The 24,176-nt window shown below is 56.9% G+C and overlaps 2 protein-coding genes and 1 long non-coding RNA gene across 9 annotated transcripts; all 3 read left to right on the forward strand.

The window, feature by feature from the left end:
- Positions 1-1,320: 1,320 nt before the first annotated feature.
- SPNS1 (SPNS lysolipid transporter 1, lysophospholipid) lies at positions 1,321-9,613 on the forward strand. Of its 4 annotated transcripts, XM_047087165.1 has the most exons (13): positions 1,329-1,620; positions 1,891-2,182; positions 2,278-2,343; positions 4,177-4,313; positions 5,426-5,577; positions 5,681-5,747; positions 6,569-6,714; positions 7,015-7,170; positions 7,462-7,651; positions 8,041-8,106; positions 8,371-8,469; positions 8,804-8,975; positions 9,266-9,450. In XM_047087165.1, exons 2-13 carry the CDS (start codon positions 1,942-1,944, stop codon positions 9,358-9,360), a joined length of 1,587 nt encoding a protein of 528 aa, XP_046943121.1. In that variant the 5' UTR covers positions 1,329-1,620; positions 1,891-1,941; the 3' UTR covers positions 9,361-9,450. The 4 variants fall into 4 exon arrangements, with proteins under 4 accessions (XP_046943122.1, XP_046943121.1, XP_046943120.1 ...); XM_047087166.1 differs by lacking the exon at positions 8,804-8,975 and having other exon boundaries at positions 1,321-1,620; positions 5,526-5,577; positions 5,701-5,747; positions 9,266-9,613; XM_047087164.1 differs by lacking the exon at positions 8,804-8,975 and having other exon boundaries at positions 1,875-2,182; positions 9,266-9,613.
- Positions 9,614-9,897: 284 nt separating this feature from the next.
- On the forward strand, positions 9,898-15,319 carry LAT (linker for activation of T cells). 3 transcript variants are annotated; one of them, XM_047087168.1, is made up of 13 exons: positions 10,105-10,211; positions 10,550-10,643; positions 10,786-10,813; positions 10,937-10,971; positions 11,237-11,324; positions 11,458-11,522; positions 11,616-11,645; positions 11,730-11,790; positions 11,865-11,959; positions 13,557-13,619; positions 13,747-13,809; positions 13,920-14,000; positions 14,117-15,319. In XM_047087168.1, exons 1-12 carry the CDS (start codon positions 10,122-10,124, stop codon positions 13,991-13,993), a joined length of 786 nt encoding a protein of 261 aa, XP_046943124.1. In that variant the 5' UTR covers positions 10,105-10,121; the 3' UTR covers positions 13,994-14,000; positions 14,117-15,319. The 3 variants fall into 3 exon arrangements, with proteins under 3 accessions (XP_046943125.1, XP_046943123.1, XP_046943124.1); XM_047087169.1 differs by lacking the exon at positions 10,105-10,211 and adding an exon at positions 9,898-9,986 and having other exon boundaries at positions 11,616-11,790; XM_047087167.1 differs by having other exon boundaries at positions 10,102-10,211; positions 11,616-11,790.
- Positions 15,320-19,025: 3,706 nt separating this feature from the next.
- LOC124518024 (uncharacterized) lies at positions 19,026-23,622 on the forward strand. Of its 2 annotated transcripts, XR_006963610.1 has the most exons (5): positions 19,026-19,374; positions 19,511-19,668; positions 21,163-22,641; positions 22,749-22,833; positions 23,081-23,622. It is a non-coding gene; the product is annotated as an uncharacterized LOC124518024 (long non-coding RNA). The 2 variants fall into 2 exon arrangements; XR_006963609.1 differs by having other exon boundaries at positions 22,749-23,622.
- The last annotated feature ends 554 nt before the right edge of the window (positions 23,623-24,176 follow it).

Genomic DNA, 24,176 nt, shown 5'->3' on the forward strand with positions numbered 1-24,176 from the left:
GTTGAGGATTTTTGCTTCCATGTTCATCAGGGAAATTGGTCTATAGTTCTCCTCTGTAGTGGGGTCTCTGTCTGGTTTTAGAATCCAGGTAATGTTGGCTTCATGGGAACAGTTTGGAAGTTTTCCTTCCATTTCTGTTTGTTGGAACAGTTTCAAGAGAATAGGTGTTAACTCTTCTTTAAATGTTTGGTAGAATCCTCCCAGAAAGCCATCTGGTGCTGGACTCTTGTTTTTTGGGAGATTTTTGATTACTAATTTGATTTCTTTACTGGTTATGGATCTGCTCAAATTTTCTATTTCTTCCTGTTTCAGTTTTGATAGTTTATATGTTTCTAGGAATTTTTTCAGTTCTTCCAGATTGCCCATTTTACTGGTGTGCTCATAATATTCTTTTATTCTTGTTCTTATTTCTGCTGTGTTGGTTGTGATCTCTCCTCTCTCCTTCTTGATTTTATTTATTTGGGTCCTTTCCTTTTTCTTTTTGATCAAAGTGGCTAGTGGTTTATCAATTTTGTTAATTCTTTCAAAGAACCGGCTTCTGGTTTCATTGATCTGTACTGGGGTTTTTTGGTTTCTGTAGCATTGATTTCTGCTCTAATCTTTATGATTTCCTGTCTTCTGCTGGTTTTGGTCAAATGGTTTCTGATAAGACCTCTTGGGGACCCCATGCTCTGCCCATGAGACTCTAGAATTTCACAAGAGCTCAGAGGTCAGCTTGGAAGACAGGTCTTGAAGCTACATTTGCATGGAACTATAGTAATTTTACATCGAGTGTACATTTATTACTGTAACTTGGAGATTGAGGCTGGGGGCACTGAAGAACCATGCCAAGCTATCCTTTGGTGCCAGGGCTCTGGTCTTTGAGTCCAGTCCAGCAGCTAGGAGAATCCCAGATGAGACCACCAGAGGGCGCAAGGGCTTCAGTCTTGGTTGAAGGTGAAAAAAACCAGGGCGCTTAGGGTCTGGGACGCTTCTTTCAGTGTCTACGAAGGAAGCTCAGGAGTTTACAGACAGCTGGCGTGGGGATTTCAAAAGATAGGGCCGGGGATGGGGCGGGTGGCGGGGGGGGGGGGGTTGGGGGGAGTGGAGGGGGCGGTGTTCAACTTTCAACATTCCTTCCACACTTCCTGAGCATGTATGAAGCTCCAACCGGACTAATTGCCGAGGCTGGGAACTGATCGTTGGGATTTCTAGAGATAAGCTACTTCCAGAACATTTTAAGATTCCATGATCTCGTTTCATCTCGTTTGATAAGAAGTGTGCCCGGTGGGAGCTGCAGATAAGGAAGCCGAGATTCCGAGGGCTGGGCGAGTTCAGCGGTTCGCTGCGACTCCCTGGGGGAACGCACCGGGTGCGGCGCGGGTCTGGGGCCGTCCCGGGTTACCCCGGCGACCGGCCGGCAGTCACGTGACGGGGGAGCAGGCGGAGAAGCTGGAGAGGCGAGCAAGGTCTACTGCCGGGCTTCTGTAGTCCGGCGGCGGTCACGTGTCCAGGGCTCGCGGGAGGTGGAGTTGGCCCCCCGGCTCCAGCGTCACATGACCGGCTCCGGGACAACATGGCGGCAGCCGTGGTGCAGCGGCGGGGCTGAGCGACAGCGGTTGCAGTGGGCTCCTAACAGGGGTGAGGGGTGGCTTCAGCCTGGGCGGGGGGGGGGGAGCACGGGGAGGGGTCCGGGCCCTCTTCAGCCTGCTCCCGTCCCCGACGTCACTCGCGTTCCACTCGTCCTCTCCGCGCGCTGCGTCTGCCGGAACGGGGAGGCATGACAGGCAGGGCCTGGCTTCCATCCCAGCCGCGCTTTGTGCTTTCGGGCAAGCGCCTGCCGGTCTCTGGGCGCCCCTCCCTCGCCTGGGTTCCCTCCATCCTCTTTTCTCCAGCCTCCTCCCCTCGCAGGTGGGATCGTCGGTGGGACCGGAGCGCGGGCGGGCGAGGCCCCCCGGGACCATGTCCGGGTCCGACACCGCGCCCTTCCTCAGCCAGGCGGATGACACGGACGACGGGCCGGTGCCCGGCACCCCGGGGTTACCGGGGTCCATGGGGAACTCGAAGTCCGAGGATCCCGAGGTCCCGGACCGAGAGGGGCTGCAGCATATCACCGGCTTGTCTCCGGGCCATTCGGCTCTCATAGTGGCCGTGCTGTGCTACATCAACCTCCTCAACTACATGGACCGCTTCACCGTGGCTGGTACTGACTTCTGGGAGGAAGTCAGACTGGGGGAAGGGAAGGGGGTCCCGAAGGTGGGGCTGCCTCGTCGAGCCCATCTCGAGTCTTCTTCGCAGGCGTCCTTCCAGACATTGAGCAGTTCTTCGACATCGGAGACAGCAGCTCCGGCCTCATCCAGACCGGTGAGTGGAGGCCCCTCCTGGGCACACGGCAGCTTTTCTTCCTTTTCTGCCCCAAATGGGGTTACATGCCGGCATGCCTGGGGCCTTAATAGAGGTAGAGAAGCCAGACTTAGAGGAGGAGATGGTCTTTATTTCTCTGTGGGTTGCCCTGTTCAGTTAGAACACCACATTTTATTTTATTTAAAAAAAATTTTTTTTAACGTTTATTTATTTTTGAGACAGAGGGAGACAGAGCATGAACAGGGGAGGGGCAGAGAGAGAGGGAGACACAGAATCCGAAACAGGCTGCAGGCTCTGAGCGGTCAGCACAGAGCCCGACGTGGGGCTCGAACTCACGGACCATGAGATCATGACCTGAGCCGAAGTCGGACGCTTAACCGACCAAGCCACCCAGGCGCCCCAGAACACCACATTTTAAAAGGCAGTTTAGTGTAATGGTTAAGACAGACCTGGGTTTAAATCTCAGCTTTCCACTTAGTGTGATGGTAGGCAAGGCCCTCAACCTCTCTAAGCCTTACTTTTCCTTGGTGAGAAGGAAAGAGTAGCAACCCAGAACACCTCAGAGGGCTAATGTGAGAATCAGATGCGATGATTAATGCTGTAAAGTGCATGGTGCCGTGTCCGGAGGATGGTAGGCACCGAAAGATAGGGTGCCTGGAATGGGGAGAGTTGAGTTTTACTTGCTCAGAACGTTGTGGAAGAGGCAAAGCCAAGGCCAGATCCTCCTTTCCTTCCTTTTCCCCTTCCTTCGTTTCTCAAACATTTCTGAGCGCTTACTCTGTGCCAGGCCCTGGAGGAAGAGGCTGATAGCATACACAGAACTTGCCCGAGACCTTTTAGACCCATTGTCTCCTAATCCTTCCATCAGTCAAAGAACAGGTGGTGGTATTATTTTATAGAAGAAGCAGGTAGTAGTCGCTGTGTTTTTATAGGGAAACTGAGGCTTAGAGAATTCGGCCTTGCCCAGAGTCACACAAATGAGAGGAGAGGAGGAGTTTGAAACAAGACCTCGAAGGGTTCTTTGCTCCACTCCAGGCCAGTAAGGACTGAGAAGTATTTAAGGCAAAGTCTAGAGGAATGAGAACAGGATCATAGGCCAAGGTCTGCAAAGCTTTAAATTGTCGAGTTAGAGAAGAAGCAAGTCTTTGTCCGCTCCATTCGCTTTTTCGTTCAACACATGTTAACGAGCACCTTTTTTATGCAACGCCATGTGTTCCACGGTGGAAACACAGGAGTGGTCATTATAGGCAAGGTCCTTGTCTTCACGGAGCTGACATTCTACTGGGAATGAGCGGGCCACCGTCCTGAAAAACCTAAGCTGATAACGAGGTCATTTTCTGTAGGATTATTTTGTAAAAGAAAACAGAGTGACTGTGATCAAGAGAGATTGGATATGTGGGGGTTGGGAAGATATCTGAGCTGGAGCCTAAAGGTTCTGTGAAGCTCAGGCGAGTGGAGAAACGTTCCCAGTAGAGAGGACAGTGGGTGCCAAAGGTCCCAAGATGGCATTGAGCTTGGCAGTTGGGCCATTGGGATGCAGAGAAGGGAAAGTGGATGAGCATGAGGTTGGAGAGGTAGGGAGGGGTTAGATCAGATCGTGGGCCATGGTGTGGAGAGTGGATTTTGCTCTTGGCTGGATGGGAGTCAGCTGGGCCATCCATTCTACAGTGGAAGGTTTGAAAGATGCCAAAGAGGGGCCTGGACTTCTCTGGCAGGAAGCACTGATAGTTTCAGGGTTGGGAGTTATTCCTGAGCCCCCTTGCTCTCCCTGAGCTGGGGTCGGGGTGGGGACGGGGTACCGGGGCTGGGCTGTGACTCTCTGCTTCTCCTCAGTGTTCATTTCCAGTTACATGGTGTTGGCACCTGTGTTTGGCTACCTGGGTGACAGGTACAATCGGAAGTATCTCATGTGCGGGGGCATTGCCTTCTGGTCCCTGGTGACACTGGGGTCGTCCTTCATCCCCAGAGAGGTGAGGCCCCATGCTGGCTCCTGTTTCTGCCCCACCCCCACCCCCCACCCATCAGTCTTTGCTGCCATTCTTTGGGGTCGTTGCAGACTGGGCCTGGGGAACTTATGCAGTTTCCTTGGTCCATGCCGTCTTCTCCTCCCTGCTTGCCTGAGTTAATCTGCCCACCCCATCTACTTCCCCTTTCTTCTAGAACATTCTTCTGTCATCCCCTTTCCCCCTAACCATTGACTGCTTACGCTCCACACTTAAACACTCCCGCTTCTATACCATGGAAAAGACCTTACCTGGACTGTCTGTCCTCTGTCTTCCTCTTCTGAGTCAGACTGCCCACAAGGTCCCCTTGACCGAGCTCCATCCTGGGTGAAGGAGCAGACAGGGAGAGGCTCTCACTTTGCTTGCACTTCCTCTCCTCCCACTCACCCCGGAACACTGCCGGCCAACCTACCCCCACCACTCCATTGCCAAAGTGACAGAAACCTTTTGGTTGCTAAATGTAGCTCCTGCTTCCTAATCCTGCTCTTGCTAGATCTCCTGGGAGCCTCTGGCTCTATTGACTCACTTCCTCCTTCCGGAAACTCTCTCCTAACTTCTGTGATGCCACTCTTGTGGTTTTCTTCCCGCCTCCTTGGCTGTTACTTCTTTGCTCCTTTGAAATCCCTTCTGTCTGTTCTTACTCTCTGCCCCTGGAACTCTGTCCTCAGCCCCGGGTACTGCATACTCTCCTTGGGTGATCATGCCCTGTCCTTAGCTTCAGGTGTCTTTGATAGACGAATAAACTTCCGCCTCAGATCATTATTCACGATTGGAGTGTCTTGGATGGTAGAAATTAAGATTTGTTCTACACCTGTCGGGGCACGAGATACTGAATAAAACTTGTATCGTCCCGTCCTGGTGATAGTTGTGTGAGCAAGTCATTGTTTTCCCCCTTTTCAGATGAGGAAACTGAGGCTCAGAGAGGTTAAGTTGCTTTCCCAAAGTCACAGCTAGTACGTAGTGGAGCCAGGATTCAAGCTCAGGTCTGTCCAGCTCAGGCCTCGCCCACCATCCCCGCCCCCTCTCCCGAGCCAGCTGGTGAAGGCGGGGTGCCACCTCCCCCATGTTTCGTTCCCCAGCAATTCTGGCTCCTCCTCCTGACCCGGGGCCTGGTGGGGGTCGGGGAGGCCAGTTACTCCACTATCGCGCCCACCCTCATCGCCGACCTCTTCGTGGCAGACCAGCGGAGTCGGATGCTTAGTGTGTTCTACTTTGCCATCCCGGTGGGCAGGTGCGTGGGCCTGGGGCCTGGGGGGGAGCACGGGAGGCGGGAGGGCCTGGCGTGGGGGCACGGCTGACCGGCTCTCCCCTCCTCTCCCATCCCCTTTCCCCAGTGGTCTGGGTTACATTGCAGGCTCCAAAGTGAAAGATATGGCCGGGGACTGGCACTGGGCTCTGCGGGTGAGTTTGGACACAGCCTGGGGGAAGGTCAGCGACGTTGTCACTGCTTCTCCCTCTCCTACCTTCAGACATCTCCTAACCCTAACCCCCCCCGCCACCGCCTTTTAAGGCAGCGCTCACTCTGCCAAGCCTGTGGGAAGCCATGTGCAGACAGAACTCTTGGTTGTGGGTGGTAGCAGCTCACTGTAAAACTGTAAGCTCCCGGATGGGACTCTATTGGCTCTCATAGTGGAAAGCCCCAGGGTGAGCGTCAGGTAAAGCTGGATCCAGGACTCCCACTCCGTCCTAGGAATTTGATCATCCTTTTTCTCAGTGCTGCTTTTCCTCTGTGTTAATTTCATTCTCAAGCAAGTGAAAGCTCCACGCATTTATCTTCCCATTTAGAAACCTCGCCACCCTGGAGCCTTGAGCACTAAGTCCTGGATGGTGTCTGATTAGATGAGCACGGGTCACGTGCCTGCCACTAAACAATCACCGAGGCCAGGGAGGTTCACACCACTCTTGTCGGCCAAGTCTGGGTTATAAGCCCTGCCCTGTTTGAACCACGTGGACTGAGAGAAGTGGGGGGAGTAGTTTCCCAAAAGGAAACTGGGGTGCTGTTACCAAAGAGGGAGCAGTTAGGCTTGCGGAAGCAGGGGGCCCCTAGTGGCAGTTGCTCTGCCCTCCAAACGCACGTTCAGCTTCGTTGAGCACGTGGCTTACTGGGTGTTTGAGGTCTTGGGGCCTGAGTTGCCTTCACACACCCTCACTTTCTCCCATCCCAGGGGCGTGGAGGTGTCCCTGCCTGTCTGTGCCCGTCCTGAAGCCCACTCTTTCCCCAGGTGACACCAGGTCTAGGAGTGGTGGCTGTTCTGCTGCTGTTCCTGGTAGTCCGGGAGCCGCCACGGGGAGCTGTGGAACGCCACTCAGACTCACCACCCCTGAACCCCACCTCGTGGTGGGCAGATCTGAGGGCTCTGGCAAGGAAGTGAGTTTAGTTCCATTCTAACCCAACATCTGAGGCCCCCCCAGGGAGGCCTCCGTATCTGTTCTGAGATTTACAGGAGCATGGTCTTTGTTTTCTGCCAGCTGGCCCTCCCCCAAAGCCAGGTCACCACTGCCCCCTTGTGGCAGATGCTTGAATTACAGGCCCAGATCCTGGGCGCCAAGACAGCTCCCACACCCGTCTCCTAACCTTACTTTAAAAGTAAGCCGGGGAGAGAGAGTAGAAGTCCCCTACCCTGGCACCTCAGTGGAGTCTGAGTTCCTTCTTCCCACCTGTCTTCAGTCCTAGTTTCATCCTCTCTTCCCTTGGCTTCACTGCTGTGGCCTTCGTCACGGGCTCCCTGGCTCTTTGGGCTCCTGCATTCTTGCTGCGTTCCCGTGTGGTCTTGGGGGAGACCCCACCCTGCCTTCCTGGAGACTCCTGCTCTTCCTCTGACAGGTACCCAGATGGGGGCTAGGCCAGGGGTGGCCTGCAGGTGGCAGGGGATGGAGCGGAGAGAGTCATTGATTCAGGGTCAGGCTACTTCTTCTCCCAGTCTCAGTTTTCCTGGCGGAGGAAACCGATGGTAGGATAATGCCTTCCTCTCAGAGCTCCGTGAACCATAGAGTACCTGGATAGAGCTGGGGTCAGGGCGGCTGGGATGGAGCATCTTCTCCAGGCGGTGGGGGCGAGGCGAGGGGGCTTTGCAGGCAGAGGGACTGGCTCCCATGTCCCTCCCCCTGCCCCCAGCCTCATCTTTGGGCTCATCACCTGCCTGACCGGGGTCCTGGGTGTGGGCCTGGGCGTGGAGATCAGCCGCCGCCTCCGCCGTTCCAACCCCCGGGCTGACCCACTGGTCTGTGCTGCTGGCCTCTTGGGCTCCGCGCCCTTCCTCTTCCTGTCCCTTGCCTGTGCTCGTGGTAGCATCGTGGCCACCTATGTGAGTAGCCAGCAGGTGTCAAAAGGGGTGTTGTGGGTCTGGGGTGGTGGGACGGTGGGACGGTGCCTCTGCCGGGGCAGGACTGGGGTTCATCAGCATAGTGGTTCAGAGACCACTTGAACCAGAAGGCCTGCTTTTGGACCTCAACTCTGGCTCTTCCCAGCTGTGCGACATTAGGCAAGTGAGTTAACCTCTCTGTGCTCAGTCTTAGCATCTGTAAAATGGGAATAAGAGCTTTGTCTCACAGGGGTGTCTCGAGGATTAAGTTGAATGAGTTAATACGCGGGCCTGGTCCAGGGTCGTGTGTTTGCTCTTGTTGCGACGAGACCAACCCCCCCCCACCCTCCTCCATCTCCCCGCTTCCAACCCCCCCTCCCCCCCCCCGCCAGATTTTCATCTTTATTGGAGAGACGCTGCTGTCCATGAACTGGGCCGTCGTGGCTGACATTCTGTTGGTGAGTAGGCGGGCCACTGCAGGGTTAGCCCAGAGGCTGTTGGGAGCAAGGAGTGGGGGCGGAGGCCTCACTTGCCTTAATTGTGGCCTTCACCCCTTCTTCAAAACCCAGCCCCAGACTGAATTCAGAGTCAGCCCCAGATGGGCCTGGAGTCTGGGCATTCACCCCACTCACACCTCAGGGCTGGGGTTCACCTTTGACCTCAGCCTAGACTGAGCCTTGGCCCTGTCCTTGCCCTCTGCCTCCCACCCCCCTTCTCCCCAGTATGTGGTGATTCCCACGCGACGGTCCACTGCCGAGGCCTTCCAGATCGTGTTGTCCCACCTGCTGGGCGATGCTGGGAGCCCCTACCTCGTTGGCCTGGTGAGCACCGCCCCTTGGCTGGACCCGGGGTGGGGATCGGGGGACCCTGCGTTCCTGGCACTGGCTGGCAGCCGTTGGCCTCAGCTTGAGCTGACTTACAAGGTCTGACCCAGTGGGGTGTTCGTGTGCTCTGCGCCCGGTGCCCCTCACCTCGGAGCCTCAGCCAGGCGGGCAGGACTTCGTTTTGGAAGATTCCGCAGCGAGGCCACGGGGCTTTCCCTGGTTCTCCAGACCACCCTTCTTTGCCAGCTCCCGACTCCTTTGTTCTTCCGCAGTCTGGGGGCTCCCTGTCCGTGACTCGTTCTCCTGGCTCTCCTTTCTCGTCTCCCTGCAGATCTCCGACCGCCTCCGCCGGAGTTGGCCCCCCTCCTTCTTGTCCGAGTTCCGAGCCCTGCAGTTCTCCCTCATGCTCTGCGCCTTCGTTGGGGCTCTGGGTGGGGCAGCCTTCCTGGGCACTGCCATTTTCATTGAGGGTGACCGCCGGCAGGCTCAGCTGCACGTGCAGGGTCAGTGGGGGCCTTCCCTTTGTCCATCCCTGACTCCTTGCCCAACTTCATGATACCCCGTGCTTGTCCGTCCGTCCATCTGCCCGGACCTGTGTCCCTGGCTTCTCTCAGCCCACGGTTCTTCCCCCATCCTGCTTTGGGTCCGGCTGTCCAACGAGCTGACGCTCCACTGTGCCCGCAGCGCTGGTGGCTCTGCCGCCCCGTGTCCGCTTCCCACCGCCCGTGTGTCCCCTCCCTGGCTTTGTGTCTTTCCGTCCATCCAGCCCTTTCTCTGACCCCTCCCTTGGCAGGTCTGCTGCGTGAGGCAGGGCCCACAGATGACCGGATCGTGGTACCCCGGCGAGGCCGCTCCACCCGCGTCCCCGTGTCCAGCGTGCTCATCTGAGGGGCCGTCGCTCGCCAGCGCGCATCCCTATCCCAGCTGGCCCTGGGCCCGCCCCAGAAGGTGCCCGGGCCCGAACCCTTGGACTGGCCCAGCTTCTAGGAACGGCCTCGGGCCGCGTTCCAGCTCCCATACACTACACAGGCAGCGGTCGGTCGGGGCAGGGGGGCGGTGGGTCCGGGAGGGGCCTTCCTCTCTCCTGGAGCAGCCCCAGGGGCTTGGTGCTATTTGTAACTGAATAAAATTTGTAGTCAGACCCCAAGTGCCTGCTCGAGTCTCTCTGGGCGGTAGTATCTCTGGCTGGCAGACCTCAGGGGATGCCCTCTAGCCCCAGGACTCCCGGGGCTAGAGGGTCACTCCTGTGGGGACCTTAGGCAAATCCCTGCTCTCCGGGGGCCTGGCGAACAGCGGTGTGGGGTGAGCGAGCTCAGTATGACCGTGAGTCAGAACCGTGGTTCCCCTAGAGCCCGCCCCTCTTGGCAGGCCGGCCAGGGTGAGGTGGGGTGGGCACTGCCCTGTGCCCCTCAGCTCCCGGGGGCAGGGCCTCCCTCCTGGCTGCCTCCTTGGGCCACGGCTGTGGAGGCCGTGGCTGTGGGCTGGCCTGTCCGCGTCTTGCCCTTCTTCCCCTGGTAGGGCTCGCTCTGCGTCCTGGGGGCCAGCAGACCCCTCTCGAGGGCCTGCGGGTGGCCCCGCGGGCCTCCGCCTCCCCCTCCCCACTGGCTGGGTGGGGGTGGGAAGGGGGCGGGTGCAGCTGGCTGAGCCCGATGATTTCCTGCCCTCGCCCGGGCTCACCACAGCTTCCTGCCACAGGCGGGCAGGCGCTGAGGAGAAGCAGGCGCCTAGCCGAGCGGCAGGTAGGGCTGGGGCGCGCAGGGGCCGCGCGCCGCCGGGTGCCTGGTGCCCCAGACTCCAGCCCGGACCCTGGCCGGACTGCGCAGGGAGCAGGGGTCTTGCACGGTCGGCGCTGACCCGCCCCCGCCCCTACTCAGCCCAGAAAGGGGAGGGGCCAGTGAGTCCCCAAGGAGGGCGCGCTTGCCCCCCCACCCCCCCCCCCCCCCGCCGCCGTCGGGCTTCCAGGCTGTGCCCACCCGGCTCCCGCACCCCTGCTGGCCTGGCCCTCACCCCTCCGCGGCTCGGCCCTTGAGGGGGTGAGCGGCGGGCAGCCGGGCCTGGTGCAAGCTCTCTCCCGCAGATGGAGGCGGTCGTCCTGATCCCCTACGTGCTGGGCCTCCTGCTGCTGCCGCTGCTGGCTGTGGTGCTGTGCGTGCGGTGCCGAGAGCTGCCAGGTGAGTGGGGGCTCGGCCCTCCTCTACCTCTCGCTCCGTCCCGACTGTCCCGAACTCTGCTTGCACGCGAGACCTGAGCCCCGTACTCCCAGCCTCTCCCCTCTTCACCCCGCTTCCTGCCTTACTGGCTTCTCTTCCCCAGGCTCCTATGACAATACGGCCTCTGACAGGTGAGTTGCCCGTCGACCCTAGGTGGCTCCCTCAGTGCCCTGTGTGGCCCCGGGGAGGGGAGGGGACTGGGATGGGAGCTGGGGTCTCTCCTGCCCCTTACCTATCTGTGTCTCTCCTGCCAGCTTGGCCCCAAGTAGCATCGTGATCAAACGCCCTCGTGAGTACATGGAGGGTCCTCTCCCTCGGGTGTAGGGGAGGGGGTCCCCTGGCGTGGGAGAGAAAGCGTGCCTCTGTTCAGGTTCCCCCCCACGGTGGCTGCCCACATGGCTTTGATCTGAGCTGGGGATAGGAAGGGAGATGGGTGTCCTCAGGCCGGTGCAGGGCCCAGGGCGTTCACAGAATTCGCCTGCCCTTTGAGGCCTCGATGAGTGTGGGGGCAAAATGTCTGGAGTCGTTCCTTGAGCTTGGTCTCGTGTCCTCAGCCACACTCGCCACCTGGACACCAGCCACCTCCTATCCTCCTGTTACCTCCTACCCACCCTTGAGCCAGCCGGACCTGCTTCCCATCCCGTGAGTAGCATCCTCCCCTCCAAATCCCCCTTTTTACGCCCCCGCCTCTGAGGATTGGGGATCTCTTTCCCTGTTGCGACCCCTCTTGGTCCAGTGCCCCATCTCAGCATGACTTCTGACCTTTGACTCCCAGGAGGTCCCCACAGCCCCCTGGGGGCTCCCACCGCATGCCATCTTCCCGGCAGGACTCAGATGGTGGTAAGTGTGGGGCAGGGCTCAGGGGGCTGGGGCTGGGCAGAGGATAGACCCCGTGTGAGCTGACTCAGCCTCCCTCTTGCTCTCTCTCTGAAGCCAACAGTGTGGCGAGCTACGAGAACGAGGGTGCGTCTGGGACCCCAGGTGCCCTGGTTGCAGGGAGGCTGGGGCCTGGGCTGGGCCCTGCTGATCGCCGTGTCGTTACCTCAGAGCCCGCCTGTGAGGACGACGATGAAGACGAGGAGGAGGATTATCCCAACGAGGGCTACTTGTGAGTGGCCAGGTGGGGGGGGTGGGAGCTCCAGCTGGGGGTCCTTACTCACCTGCCCCTTCACTTGTCCTCAGGGAGGTGCTTCCTGACAGCACGCCAGCGACAGGCACTGCTGTCCCACCGGCTTCCGCGCCCAGCAACCCCGGCCTCCGAGACAGCGCCTTCTCTAGTGAGTTGGCCGTTTCTGACACTCTGCGTTGCGGCCCGTCTGCTCTTCCCTCTCCTGTTATTTCTTTGATGCTTGCTGCCCCTCCGCATTCTCTCTCCTCACTTTCTAGAACACCTGTCCCTCAGGGCGGACTTCCACTCTGATCTGCTGGTTTCCTTACTTTTTCTATCCTCTTTTCTATTTCTTTGTCTTTCCCTTTTACCGTCTCTGAGATTTCTCCAACTTCACTATTCTTTGAGACTCTGTTCTTTTGTCTCTTATCTGAAAGCTCTTTTCTTGGTCTCTGGTGTTCCTTTTTCATAGCCTTCTGTTCTTGTTTCACAGAGACAATACCATCTTGTACATTTCTACAGATAGTGATTATAGATTGTCTTCTCTGAGGGTTTTTTGGGAAGTTTTCTTCTGCTTCCGACATCATTTTGGTTTCCTTTGAGCTGCTTTTCTCCCTTCGTGTTCGTCTCACGTTGCCTGCTAGAGACTTCCTTCCATGTTTGGTGACCTTCCATTTTCTGTCGCTCTCCTCACTTTCCGTACCTGTTCCGGGCCGTTCCTTCTACACCCTGACTTCGTGAGCGAGCTCGATTCCCAACTCCCCACCTCCCCTGAGCTCATTTATTCATCCATCCCTCACTTACTCGCCGTGTTTACCGGGTGCCTCTGATAAAACAGCTCACGAGGTAGTGTCATGATAAAGGAGCTCAGCTTGTCAGGGACCTACTACGTGCCTTTCTGAGAGCATTTCGTGTATTAACTCATTAAACCTCAGGATCCCCAGGTGCTCTTGAGCCCATCTCTTCCCTTCCTGCACCTCGGTTGTCCTGACTGTACGACAGGAGGGATCACGTATCTCATAGACACTTGGCGGCCCCGTTCAGATATTCTCGGCTTTAGTTCTCACGGCGCTCCTGGGAGGTGGGTGTCGCCCCTCACCCTATTCTACAGATGAGAACACCGAGGCCCAGAGAGGCTAGGTAGCTTGTGTGAGGTGACACGACTGTCAGTGTGGGAGCTGGGTTGGCACCTGGGCTCTCTGGCTCCAAAGCCTGCCTCGTCCACGGCCTCGTGGAGAAACAAGTCCGCATGAAGGGACAAGATAGGTGGGAGGCACCCGGGTGGCTCAGTCACTTAGGCGTCCAACTCTTGATCCCGTCTCAGGTCTTGATCTCGGGGTCGTGAGTTCAGGTCCCACGTTGGGCTCCGTGCTTGGTGGGGAGCCTACTTTAAGTAGGACAAGACGGCACCGATGGCTCCAGGTGCTGGAAGACACCAGGATGGGAGCGGGGGTCAGGGCAGGCCTGGCCGACGGGGCCAGTGGGGCGACAGCACCTCGGACTCGGCACCCCACAAGCGTTGTCTCACACGTGCCACCCAGCGCCATGGCTCCGAGCTGCTCTCTGCCCCTGCCCCCAGCCTGGCCGACATGCTGTCTGTTCTCCCCCACACTTCCACTCCCTCTCATCCGCTCTGGGCACGTTGCCCTACTTCTCTCCATCATCAGGGCCTCTGTGGGACCCTCTGGGGCTGGCTGCGGGGCGGCCTCTGGGGTCTGTGCTCGGGGCTCTGGGTGACAGTGCCGGGGGCCCTGCTTCTCCTGCAGTGGAGTCGGGGGAGGATTACGTGAACGTCCCCGAGAGCGAGGAGAGTGCAGACGTGTCTCTGGGTGAGTGGCCGGTGCCCCCTAGGGTCCCCCTTCCCTCCCCCACCCTCACCTGCTGTGGCCCTCTTTCTGAGTGTCCTGTTCTCTCACCCTCCACGTGGCCGTCCCCCGTTCTGATCTGTCCCCGCAGATGGGAGCCGGGAGTACGTGAATGTGTCCCAGGAGCTGCCACCCGTGGCTAGGACCGAGCCTGGTGTGTGCTGGGATGGGGGGTGGCAGGAGCTTGGGGTAACGTGAAAGGTAATGTGCCCGGGGCAGGAGGGACGGTCTGTGAGCTTAAGACTGATCTCTTTCCCCTTCCAGCCATCCTGAGCTCCCAGAACGACGACGAGGAAGAGGGAGCTCCAGATTATGAGAATCTGCAGGGGCTTAACTGAGGGTCCGGTGAGAGGCCCTGCCCACCCTTCCGCGGCCCCTCAGCCCTATCCTCCGACTCCTTCGGGGACCCCTCGGACCCTCTGACATTGCAACCCCTCCCTCTCCCTGTCCTGTTGTTTCAGCGCGAGGCCATGCCTGTCCTCGAACCAGCCTTGCTCGGGAGTGCCGAGCTGGGCAGCTGGCAGTGGCTCTGGGGGACCCTCCTAGGCACCCCACCCTGACTGCAACCTGAGAACAGCCTGAGAATCTCCCCCCTAACTTATTGTCACTTTGGGGTCCAGTCTGTGTGCCCCCAACACTCTGCACCTTCTGACGCAGCCTGAGAATGAGCTACCCTGGCCCCGGCCCTATTCGGCGGTAGAATAAAGGCTGGTGTGGTCTGTAGCGCTCTTGCCTTTGGGGGGCCCGTGGGGGGGAGTCCGAGTGAGGGTGGGCTTGCCTGGGCGCCCGTGTGGGAGCTGTGTGCACGCACGTGTGTGTGTGTGTGTGTGTGTGTGTGTGTCTGGGGGTCTCCATCCTCCCTGGGCCGCTGTGCCCCTGAGGGTCCTCACCAGCCGTTGGGAGTGACCAAATGGTGCCTGGGGCACAGCGCTTCGGCGTGAGGCAAGTCCGACCCAGACTGGGCCTTCTGGGCTTCGAGGCTTCGATGCATCTCCCCCAACGCGATAGTCCACCGGACCCACGGCAGACGATGGCTGGGATGATGGGAGGGCAGGGCATGGGGAACCTTGGGTGCAGAGTGACCTTCGAGAGCAAGACTGCTTCCTGCCGGCCCTCATTTTCTCCATCTTTAAAGCAAGGGGGTGGACTTGACCCCAAGCAACTGAAAGGTAATGTGCGATGCAGCCTTTCGGACTCGGGTGTGCAGATGACTCACCGGGGGGTCTTGCTAAAATGCAGATTCCGAATGAGTAGGTCTGGGATGGGGCCCGAGAGTCTGCATTTCAGAGAAACTACCAGATGCTTCTGATAGCGCTCTTCCGAGAACCAGACTTCGAGCACCTTCTGGTGGACGCCCTGGTCATTGTGATTGGCTCTGGTCTGGGCACGTGACGTAATCTGGGCCACCGAGGACCAGCCTGGGACTTGGGCCGGAAGTGACCGGAAGGAGAAGCTCTTTTTGTGCTCCATGGCAGTTGGTAAACTGGAAGAATATATTCCTGGCGCTACTTGGCAAGCCTGCCCAAGAACGAAGTCCACGTGGAGGAGAGAATGGCCTCGAGGTGGACAGGGTGTCGGAATCTCTGGGTCCAGTCACATCTGAAGCCAGACACCCCCCTCAGACTTCCCAGTTACATGGGCCAATAAATTACCCGTTGTCTTCACCCGGCTTGACTTGGGATTTCTGTTGCACACGCCAAAGTAGCCCTGAGCGATGCACACAGTTGTTGGCGTCCTTTGTTGGCTCCAAAGGCAAGAGTGACAGCTTCCCTTCAAGCATGCGCCATGTTTCCATGCTTCCCTCATTCGATCGCTGCCGTTCCCCTGTGGTCAGTTCCTGTGGGTATCCCCATTCGCAGGTGAGGAAGCAGGCCCAGAGAGGAGAAGCGATTTGCCCAAAGGCACACAGCCAAAGTGGCAAGTCTGGGATTCGATCTGGGGCTGTTGGCCTCTGGAGTCACTGCTGCCAATGTCCTTGCTCTGGGTGTTGTGCAAAGTGTCGGCTGCTCTACAAGGGAAGCTTGTGAGAGGCCCGATTGGAGAAATGGGGGAGGGAGGCTTAGAGAGAGCGTTGGACAGGCTGGATGTCAACAGGGAGAGTTTATTCTGGAGGAAATAGACGAGAAGAGGCACCTTTGTGCCTGGGCCAAGGAACAGAAAGTTTATCACAAAGGTATGCTGGTGCAAGCACCCTGGAGAACGATCTAGCAACATCAGTAAGGCTGAAGATGGTGTGTCCCTTTATCTAGCAAACTCTCGGGTATAAACCCAGAGCAGCTGGCACACGGGCTCAGGGGGCGGGCACCTGGGGCTCGGGGCAGCCTTGCAATGGCCAACAGCTGGCAACGGTAGGGGCCGTGACCAGGAGAATGGACAGGGCTTGTAGCCCAGTCACAGCACGGACGCTTCCCAGCAGGTGAAAATGAGTGCATCGGGGCAACACCAGTCAGCACAGATAAATATCACCAAGAGAATATGGAGTGAGAACCAGAAAACAAGTTCTTTTATTTGTATATAGAAAGTTGGAAACATGAAAACCGAAATATATGGTTCAGGGATACACAGCGTGTGCAAAATGGGCAAAGCAACGAGGAACACCAAGTTCAGGAGAGAGGCAACCGTGCGGCCGAGCACGGGGAAGGGTCGGGAAGGCATTTGGGAAGGCCTCAGTGATAAGTGTAATGTCTTATTCTTAAGCGGAGTTGGGTACACAAGTGTTCGGGACAGGATTCTCTTAAGTGTTTGCATATCTAAGCGATTTCGTAATAAGAGAGACGGAGGCCCAAGGAGGGAATAAGTGGGGGCGGGAGGATAGGGCAGCTTTAAGAGACAGTAAACGGGCTGAGAATTGCTGGTCGGTCTATGCCAAGGCGGGTGAGTTCCAGGCCTTAGCAGCAGCATGTGCAAAGGCCCTGAGGTGGGGGGCGGTGGGGAGGCTGTTGCATGAGACGTGGTGGTGGGCTAGCCGAAGAAGTGGCAGGGGCAATGGAGAGGGGTGGTGGAATGAGATGTTTGGGAGGCCGAAGCAAGGGGCGTGGTGACAGGTTGCGCTGGGAGGCATGGGGACGTCCAAGGTGACTCCAGTCCTTGCCTTGGTCGATTGGGGGTAGGGGCATTCCCTGAAGCACTAACTAAGCAGCTTCCCATTTTTGCCTCTTGGACCAGCGAGATCACATGGCTTTGCTTCCACCGGTCGACGAGCCAGCCAGGACAGAGTCAGTGCACTGAGATCTATGGGGCTGGGGCTGGGGTACCTTTGCCCACTGGGGTGGCCGGTAGAAAGAATCCCTGCGGATGGAAGCTGGGAGCAGAAATAATTTTTTTTTTTCTTGTACAAGGCATTGACGGTGACTGCCACGGGACCTTGGGCTCTTCGTGGTGTTCGGTGTTGTTTTCCCCCAAATGCACCATGTGGCCCATGAGTCCTGGGAGCAGCTTCTCAGGAAAGAATTCTGTGGTCGGGAGAGCCTGGGAAAAGTTGTCTCACGCTCCGTTGCAGAGACAAATGCGCGTTAATAAGTTCATGGCTCAGGAGACATCCTGTGATAAGTATCTTTGTTTCTCTTTACCAAACCTGGTGCTTCCTGAACTTATTTGACTTCAGGGAGAAAAAAAAGTTATTATTAGCAATTCGCAGACCACCTTTTAACATCTATAGAGGACATCTTTTGTTTTCACCTTCCCCGCATGCTGCTTTCTTCCAAAGCCACCACCAGATTTGCATTGGAAATGTTTACAGGACTCAGGTGGGGGCCAAGCTTGGATGTGACTGTGACCCAGGATGGGCCAATCATTATAGCCCACCTCCTGGCCTCAGTAATTGGTTGATAGTGGAACACGTGACCCAATTCGGGCCAATGAGACACCTTCCTGAGACTTTTGGTTGGAACTCCTGGCAAAGAGAAGCTGTTTATCCATTGAGGGGGCCGCTGGGGGGATGCAGGCTTGCAACGTTTGCAGGCTTCTGCTTGGAGAGAGCATGCCGGTGAATGAAGGCACCACAGAGGAAAGCAGTGTGGACCAAATAGAAATAGAAATAGAAAAGTTGAGTTCTTGGGGCGCCTGGGTGGCTCGATGGGTTAAGCATCGGACTTCGGCTCAGGTCATGATCTTACGGCTCGTGAGTTTGAGCCCTGCATTGGGCTCTGTGCTGACAGCTCGGAGCCTGGAGCCTCCTTCGGATTCGTGTCTCCCTCTCTCTCTCTGCCCCTCCCCCAACTTGCACTCTGTCTCTCTCTCTCTCTCAAAAATAAATATGCATTAAAACAAAATTAAAAAATAAAAAGAAAGTTGGGTTCTGATAGCCCACCTAAGCACCCGGATCAGTGGTCCTGAAGCCATTGATTGCTTCTTTTTAAAAACAATTTTTTAATGTTTATTTATTTTTGAGAGACAGAGCACAAGCAGGGGAGGGGCCGAGAGGAGAGACACACACAGAATCGGAAGCAGGCTCCAGGCTCTGAACTGTCAGCACAGTGACGACACGGGGCTCGAACTCCTGAACTGCGAGATTGTGACCTGAGCCAAAGTCGGATGTTTAACCAACTGAGCCGCCCAGGCGCCCCATGGATCTCACTTTTCAAAGCCTTCTTATTCCGGGGTCCGTAGCCCGAAAAGGTATCCCCGGAAGAAAAGGGAGGGGATTCCGGTCCCTCGTTGCTGAGAAACTCGGAAACAGGTGTGGCTGGGGTCAGAGGCCTAAATATTATCGCCAACTTCTTTCTCCTCAGCTCTCCTTTCTGTGTGGCCCGTAGCTTTCGTCTCCTTGTGTGGTCATGTGACAGGTCTAGCGGCTCGGGATACAGACACTGTGTGTTTCCGCACATGCCTGGGGGGTGGCCAGAGGTCCGAGCATCTCCAGCAAAAGCCCTACACTCCCTCTAACTGCCCTGGCCTTGGGACACATGACTTCCGGAGCCAGTCGCTGGCCAGGAAGGTATCCTGTGCCCACCGACTTAGGCCTGTGGTGTATACTCCACCCGCAATTCTGAGGTTCTGGAAATGAGAAGGCACCCAAGATTAGGGGCTATTGCTGGTAGAAGGGGGGACAGCTGTTGAGATGAATTTGTTCCACATTTATTGTGTGTGTGCCACACTCATTCTTTCAGTGAGTTTCACAACACACCTGTCTAAGATATGAGGGGCCCCTCTTGTGGAAAAGGAAAAAAGTGGGGACGCCTGGGTGGCCCAGCCAGTTAAGCGTCCGACTTGGGCTCAGGCCATGATCTCAGAGCTCGTGAGTTTGAGCCCCGCGTCGGGCCCTGTGCTGACAGCTCAGAGCCTGGAGCCTGCTTCCGATTCTGTGTCTCCCTCTCTCTCTGCCCCTCCCCCACTCTCTCTCTCTCTCTCTCTTAAAAATAAACATTAAAAAAAAGAAAAAAAGAAAAAGAAAAGGAAAAAGGTTCAGAGAGGTTAAGGATGTGCTTAAGGTCACACAGCAAATTCCAAAGTTATTTATGCAAGCGCAGCCTGCTTTGGGTGGGGGGAGGGAGGCGACGAACTGGTTAAAAGTTAGCACAAGAGGAGAAAACACAGAGGCAAACGAAATAGAGCCATTCCACAGAGAGTGGAATTAGGCTCCGCACAGGGACTTTTGTTCAAACTCGAGGGACTACGGCTCTCTCTCTCTTCTGGGACTAGTCAACAGAGGACAGAGGAGCCCGGAGTGACCAGAGGCCACCAGGGGAAGGGCACCCACGAGAGAGAAGGCAGCACCGAGGTGAGTGGTGCCAGGTCGAGGAGAAAGCTTCTTGGGAATGTGGGTTGGGGTCCTGGATCCGTCTGGGCCTGGGACTGGTCCACCCATGAAGTGTTCAGTTACTGGAGTTACTAACACCCTCCCTCACTTGGCTCAGCTCCAGCTGGACTTCTGTCGCTTGCAAATGAAGGGGCCCTGACTCATCGAGACAGGATGCTGTGGCGCTTCGACCTTCAACGGGCCCACTGTCAGCCACTTACGTGTGTCGCGCCCTGCCATGCACTCCACGCACGTTTGGTCCTTACTGTGACCCGAGTAAGTTCTTATTGCCACCTTTGTACAAACGGGGAAACTGAGGCTCGGAGAGGGCACCGTGGCCAGACCCAGCAGGGCGCTGGCGCTCCCTCCCTGAGTGCCCAGGCAACCCCTGTTCCCGAGTGCCTCCTCTGTGCCCACCAGGTCCCTCCTCGGGCCTCTGTCCACCTCTGGCCCCGAGCGGGGTGGGCCACTCAGAACCCCCCGCCGCCCCCGCCCCCGGCTGGGCATCTCCTGGGGCGGCGGGGACTCCAGGGCTGGGCCTGAGCACAGTCCTTCTTCTCAAGGACACAGGGCTTCGTAAGCCCAGCGGGTGGACGCTTGGGGCATCTGTGGCGTCGTGGGGGCTCTGAGAAAGATGGGGAAGGGGAGGCCTCTGGTCTCCTTCCCCCAGGGCCCCTCTTGCCTGGGCCCGGCGGGGGGGCCCCCCTTCCCCTCCCCCTGCACCTGCGCGGGCGGCCCCTGAGCTTTCCTCACCTTCTCCCATCTGGCTCCCACACTCGCCAATTTCTTTCTGTTTCCGGACGCTCCCCAACACCCCGTGCCTCACACCCCAACCCTGATCGCCTCCCTCTCCCGCCTGCCGCTTTCAGTTTTGCCTCAGCTCTGGGGCTCCTCTCTTGCCTCCTTTGGCTCTGTGTCTTTGGGGCACCCCTCCCCTCTCTCTCTCTCTCCACCTCTGTCTGCCTCAATCTGTTTCTCCTCTGTCTTGGAATCTCTATCTCTCATCCGTCTCTCTGTCTCTGTGCGGCTCTCTGTCTCCGATAGTCTCTCTGTCTCTTTCCTCTCTGTGCCTCCGTCTGTCTCTCATCTCTCTGTGGTTCTCTGTCTCTCTCTGTGATCTCTCTCTTGTTCTCTGTCTCCCTCCTCCTCTCCCTGCCCCTCCCTCCCCACATCCTGAGTTGTCTTTGGGGAACCGGAAATTTGGGGGATCAGAGAGATACTGGGAGGCTCAGCTGCTGCCGCCTAGAGATAATGCGTGGGGGGGGGGCGCTGGGGCTGGATGGGGGTGGGGGAGCCCAGAATCCCCTGCGTCTTCCTCCTACCCTGGTGCACGCAGAGACAGGCAGAGGAATTATGTCCCCTCCCCGGGCCTCGGCTTCCCCTTCTGTGGAGTGGGTCCGATGAACCACCTCCCTCGTGGGGTTGGTGCGAGCGAGAAGAGAAGTTAATCGAGAAGTTAATCGAACAGCCTGGCCAGAGCAGGGGCTCAGGGAGATTGGGGATGAGGGACAGAAGCGAGGGCATGTGCAGGGGAGTCGGGGGGTGAGGCTGACTGGGACTGAGAGGGGCTGAGGGGAGCGTGGCTCCCAGGTGCTCCTGAGCCCGTCTTTTCCCCTCCCTGCACCTCATTCGTCATCCCCTCTGTACCACAGTGGGCTTCCGCATTCAACACCTGCTTGGTGGCACTTTCTCTGCCACACGTCTTGTCTATACTCCCTGCTTGAACCCTCACAACACCCCTGCGAGGTGGGTACTGTTATTATTTTCCAGGTGGGGAAACTGAGGCACAGAGAAGTTGAATGGTCTGCCCAAGATCACGCAGCTGGGAACCCTCCACGGGACAGGACTCTGAATTAGGCCGGTCGTGGCCCAAGTCTGGGGGTGCCGTATATGCGCCCATTTGAAACAGAGGCAGCGTTAACCAACCCCCCCCCCCCACCTTAAATCCCGGGGAGAGAAAGGCATTTTCTTCTCAATTCTGATTCTGGTTACAGAGAAAGGCTCTGTGGGACTGCGACACGTAGTTGCCTTTGAAATGACTTTCCTTGTAAAAAGGAAATCATTTTAAAGAAAAGTAACAAGAGACTTGGTTTGGGCAGTTTATGGATGTGGTAAGAGTCCTACATGTGGATTCGGAATCGAGTCTTAGGAACCCCAGAGGGACCGAGAACGCTTTCCTGGCTCTGCCGACGTCCCTCCCAGCCAGGCAGAGCTCTCAACCGCCTGCCCAAACCACGTGGCCAGTCAGCGGCGGATCTGGGACCCCAGCGGCCACCGCACGGGCTGTAGGGATGATCAAAGGGCCACCAGAGCCCCAGAGACCATCCAGTCCTTCAGAGATCCTGGGAGCAAGCCGTAGAAAGTATCCGGGGCTGTCTGATTCAGAGACTCCGCAGATGGAGGGCCAGGCCCAGAGGATCATGGGAGAGGGCCGAAGTGGGCTCAAAAGACCAGCAGGAAGTGAGGGGACGGTCCTGCCGAGCAGGTGCCCGCCGTGTCCAGACACACCCAGCCCAGGCAGCAAGCCATTGGCTTGAGCCCCAGCCGTCCTCCCCCGTCCCGGGCCTCATGCCCAAGAGGGGGGGAGGAGGTCCTCCCCGTAAAGGAAGTGAGCCCCCCCCCCCCCCGCAAGCCACACATAGTAAGTAAGGGCCTCCAGACCCCTGACCCCGGAGCCAGGAGCCCCTCTCCTCCAGGCCTGACTTCTGCTCAGCCCTGCGCTTGCTTGGAGCTCCTTCCCCGCTCTGGGCCTCAGTACACCCCTCTGCCGAGTGGGGGTGATGGCGCCCAAGCAGATCAGTGGCTTTTAAATCACGCCAGGGGGCTAATTCAGAGATCCAGCAGCCAGTGGGTGTGTGGAGACAAATACGAGACTTTGAGGACCTCTGTCGACCCAGGCTTTCTCTAGGACAATACCGTTTCGCGTCCTGATGCGTTTTTTGCAGCCTGAAAGAGAGTGACACATGTGAACTCACAAAACAAGTTTATGCTGATAAAAGACTGGGTTTTATCTGTTTCGTGCACACGGGGCTGCTGGTGGCACGCCAGCCATCCTCCCCGGCCGGCTCCTGAGTCAGGCCTTCCTGCTCTCGCCCCGCTGCGAGCCAGCCACGCAGGCCCCTGTCTCCAGGCCTTGGCACCACTCTCCCTCCTCCTGGAGCTCTCTCCCGTCCTCACAGGCCCCGGATCTTCTGACGCTGGGATCTCAGATGAAGTTCCCCTTCTCAGAGCCCTTCCGGTCTGCCCCATGTAATCTCGCGCCCTTCCCGTCACCCTGTATCCTGTAACCCCATGGAATTGGTATCGTGAGCGCTGATCCTTTCACGCATTCAGTGTCTGTCATCTGTTCCCTCTAGGCTGCGAGCTCCCCACTCATCTCTGTCGCTCCGGGGCCTGGAGCTTGGCGTGCGGTCGGCGCCTGGGAGGTGTTGAGTGAAGCAAGTAAGAGACAGCTCGAGCGGAGCATGTCAGGCCCCCCCCCCCCCCCCGTGATGAGCTCCCCACGGGTCTTGCAGTCCCAGCAAAGAATACCTGCCCGGCCCCCCGGGGAAGTACTGTCTAAAGGAGAGATTGCAAACTGGTGGCCCACCGCAGTGTTTAATTTTTTTTTTTATTGTGGTAAACACACACACACACACACACACACACACAGACACGACACAAAATTCACCATCCAATCATTTCTCAGGGTACAGTCGAATGGCGTGAAGTGTATTCACATCGTTGGGCAACAGATCTCCAGAACGTTTTCTTCTTGCAAAACTCCAGCTCTGTACCCATTAAACAGCACCTCCCCGGGCCCCCCTCCCCCCAGCCCCTGGCAAACACCGTTCTACTTTCTGTTTCTATGCATTTGAGTACTTGACGTGCCTCGTATCATGGGAATCATATGCTATTTGTCTTTTTGTGACAGAAAGCTCAGCGTGTCCCCAAGGCTCATCCGTGTGGTGGCACGTGACATGATTTCCTAACTTGTTAAGGCTGCATAATATCCCGTTGAATATATATATATATACACACCACGTTTTCTTCATCCGTTATACTTTCGTGGACTCGAAGCCCGCTTCTCCGTCTCGGCTATTGGGAACATAATTCTGATATGAACACGAATGTGCAAATGTCTCTTTGAGATTCTGTTTCCGTTCTTCCGGGTGTATGCCCAAAGTGGAATTGCTGGATCATTTAAAAAAAAAATTTTTTTTTAAAACCTGCATGCTATTGGGGCGCCTGGGTGGCGCAGTCGGTTAAGCGTCCGACTTCAGCCAGGTCACGATCTCGCGGTCTGTGAGTTCGAGCCCCGCGTCAGGCTCTGGGCTGATGGCTCAGAGCCTGGAGCCTGTTTCCGATTCTGTGTCTCCCTCTCTCTCTGCCCCTCCCCCGTTCATGCTCTGTCTCTCTCTGTCCCAAAAATAAATAAACATTGAAAAAAAAATTAAAAAAAAAAAAAAAAAAAACCTGCATGCTATTTTCCATAACAGCTGCACGATTTTACATTCCTACCGGCAGGGCGGAAGGATTTGCTATTTTTTTTAGAGCAGTCATCTTCGTGTCGATGACGGGATAGCTCATTGTGGTTTTAATTTGCATTTCCCTCATTATTAGTGATGTTGAGCGTCTTTTCATGTGCATGTTGGCCATGTGTATATTGTCTTTGGAGAAATGTCTGTTCAAATTCTTCGCCCATTTAAAAAAATCTAGTTGTTTTTTTTTTTTTTTTTTTTTTTTTAAATTTTTTTTTTTTTTCAACGTTTATTTATTTTTGGGACAGAGAGAGACAGAGCATG

This window comes from Lynx rufus, unplaced genomic scaffold, assembly GCF_022079265.1.
Source record: "Lynx rufus isolate CCGP_SWC_20201006 ecotype Redwood Valley unplaced genomic scaffold, mLynRuf1.p SCAF_23, whole genome shotgun sequence".
Lineage (NCBI taxonomy): Eukaryota > Metazoa > Chordata > Mammalia > Carnivora > Felidae > Lynx > Lynx rufus.

What these genes read in the sequence shown, in the direction of transcription:
- SPNS1 (XM_047087164.1), top strand. Translation starts at nt 1,942, where the DNA reads ATGTCCGGGTCCGACACCGCGCCCTTCCTCAGCCAGGCGGATGACACG. An exon ending in TTTGCCATCCCGGTGGGCAG is followed by an intron (nt 5,578 to 5,680) that starts GTGCGTGGGCCT and finishes CCCTTTCCCCAG; the next exon opens with TGGTCTGGGTTACATTGCAG. An exon ending in CTGAGGGCTCTGGCAAGGAA is followed by an intron (nt 6,715 to 7,014) that starts GTGAGTTTAGTT and finishes ACCTGTCTTCAG; the next exon opens with TCCTAGTTTCATCCTCTCTT.
- LAT (XM_047087167.1), top strand. Translation starts at nt 10,122, where the DNA reads ATGATTTCCTGCCCTCGCCCGGGCTCACCACAGCTTCCTGCCACAGGC. An exon ending in GACAATACGGCCTCTGACAG is followed by an intron (nt 10,814 to 10,936) that starts GTGAGTTGCCCG and finishes CTCTCCTGCCAG; the next exon opens with CTTGGCCCCAAGTAGCATCG. An exon ending in CCGGCAGGACTCAGATGGTG is followed by an intron (nt 11,523 to 11,615) that starts GTAAGTGTGGGG and finishes CTCTCTCTGAAG; the next exon opens with CCAACAGTGTGGCGAGCTAC.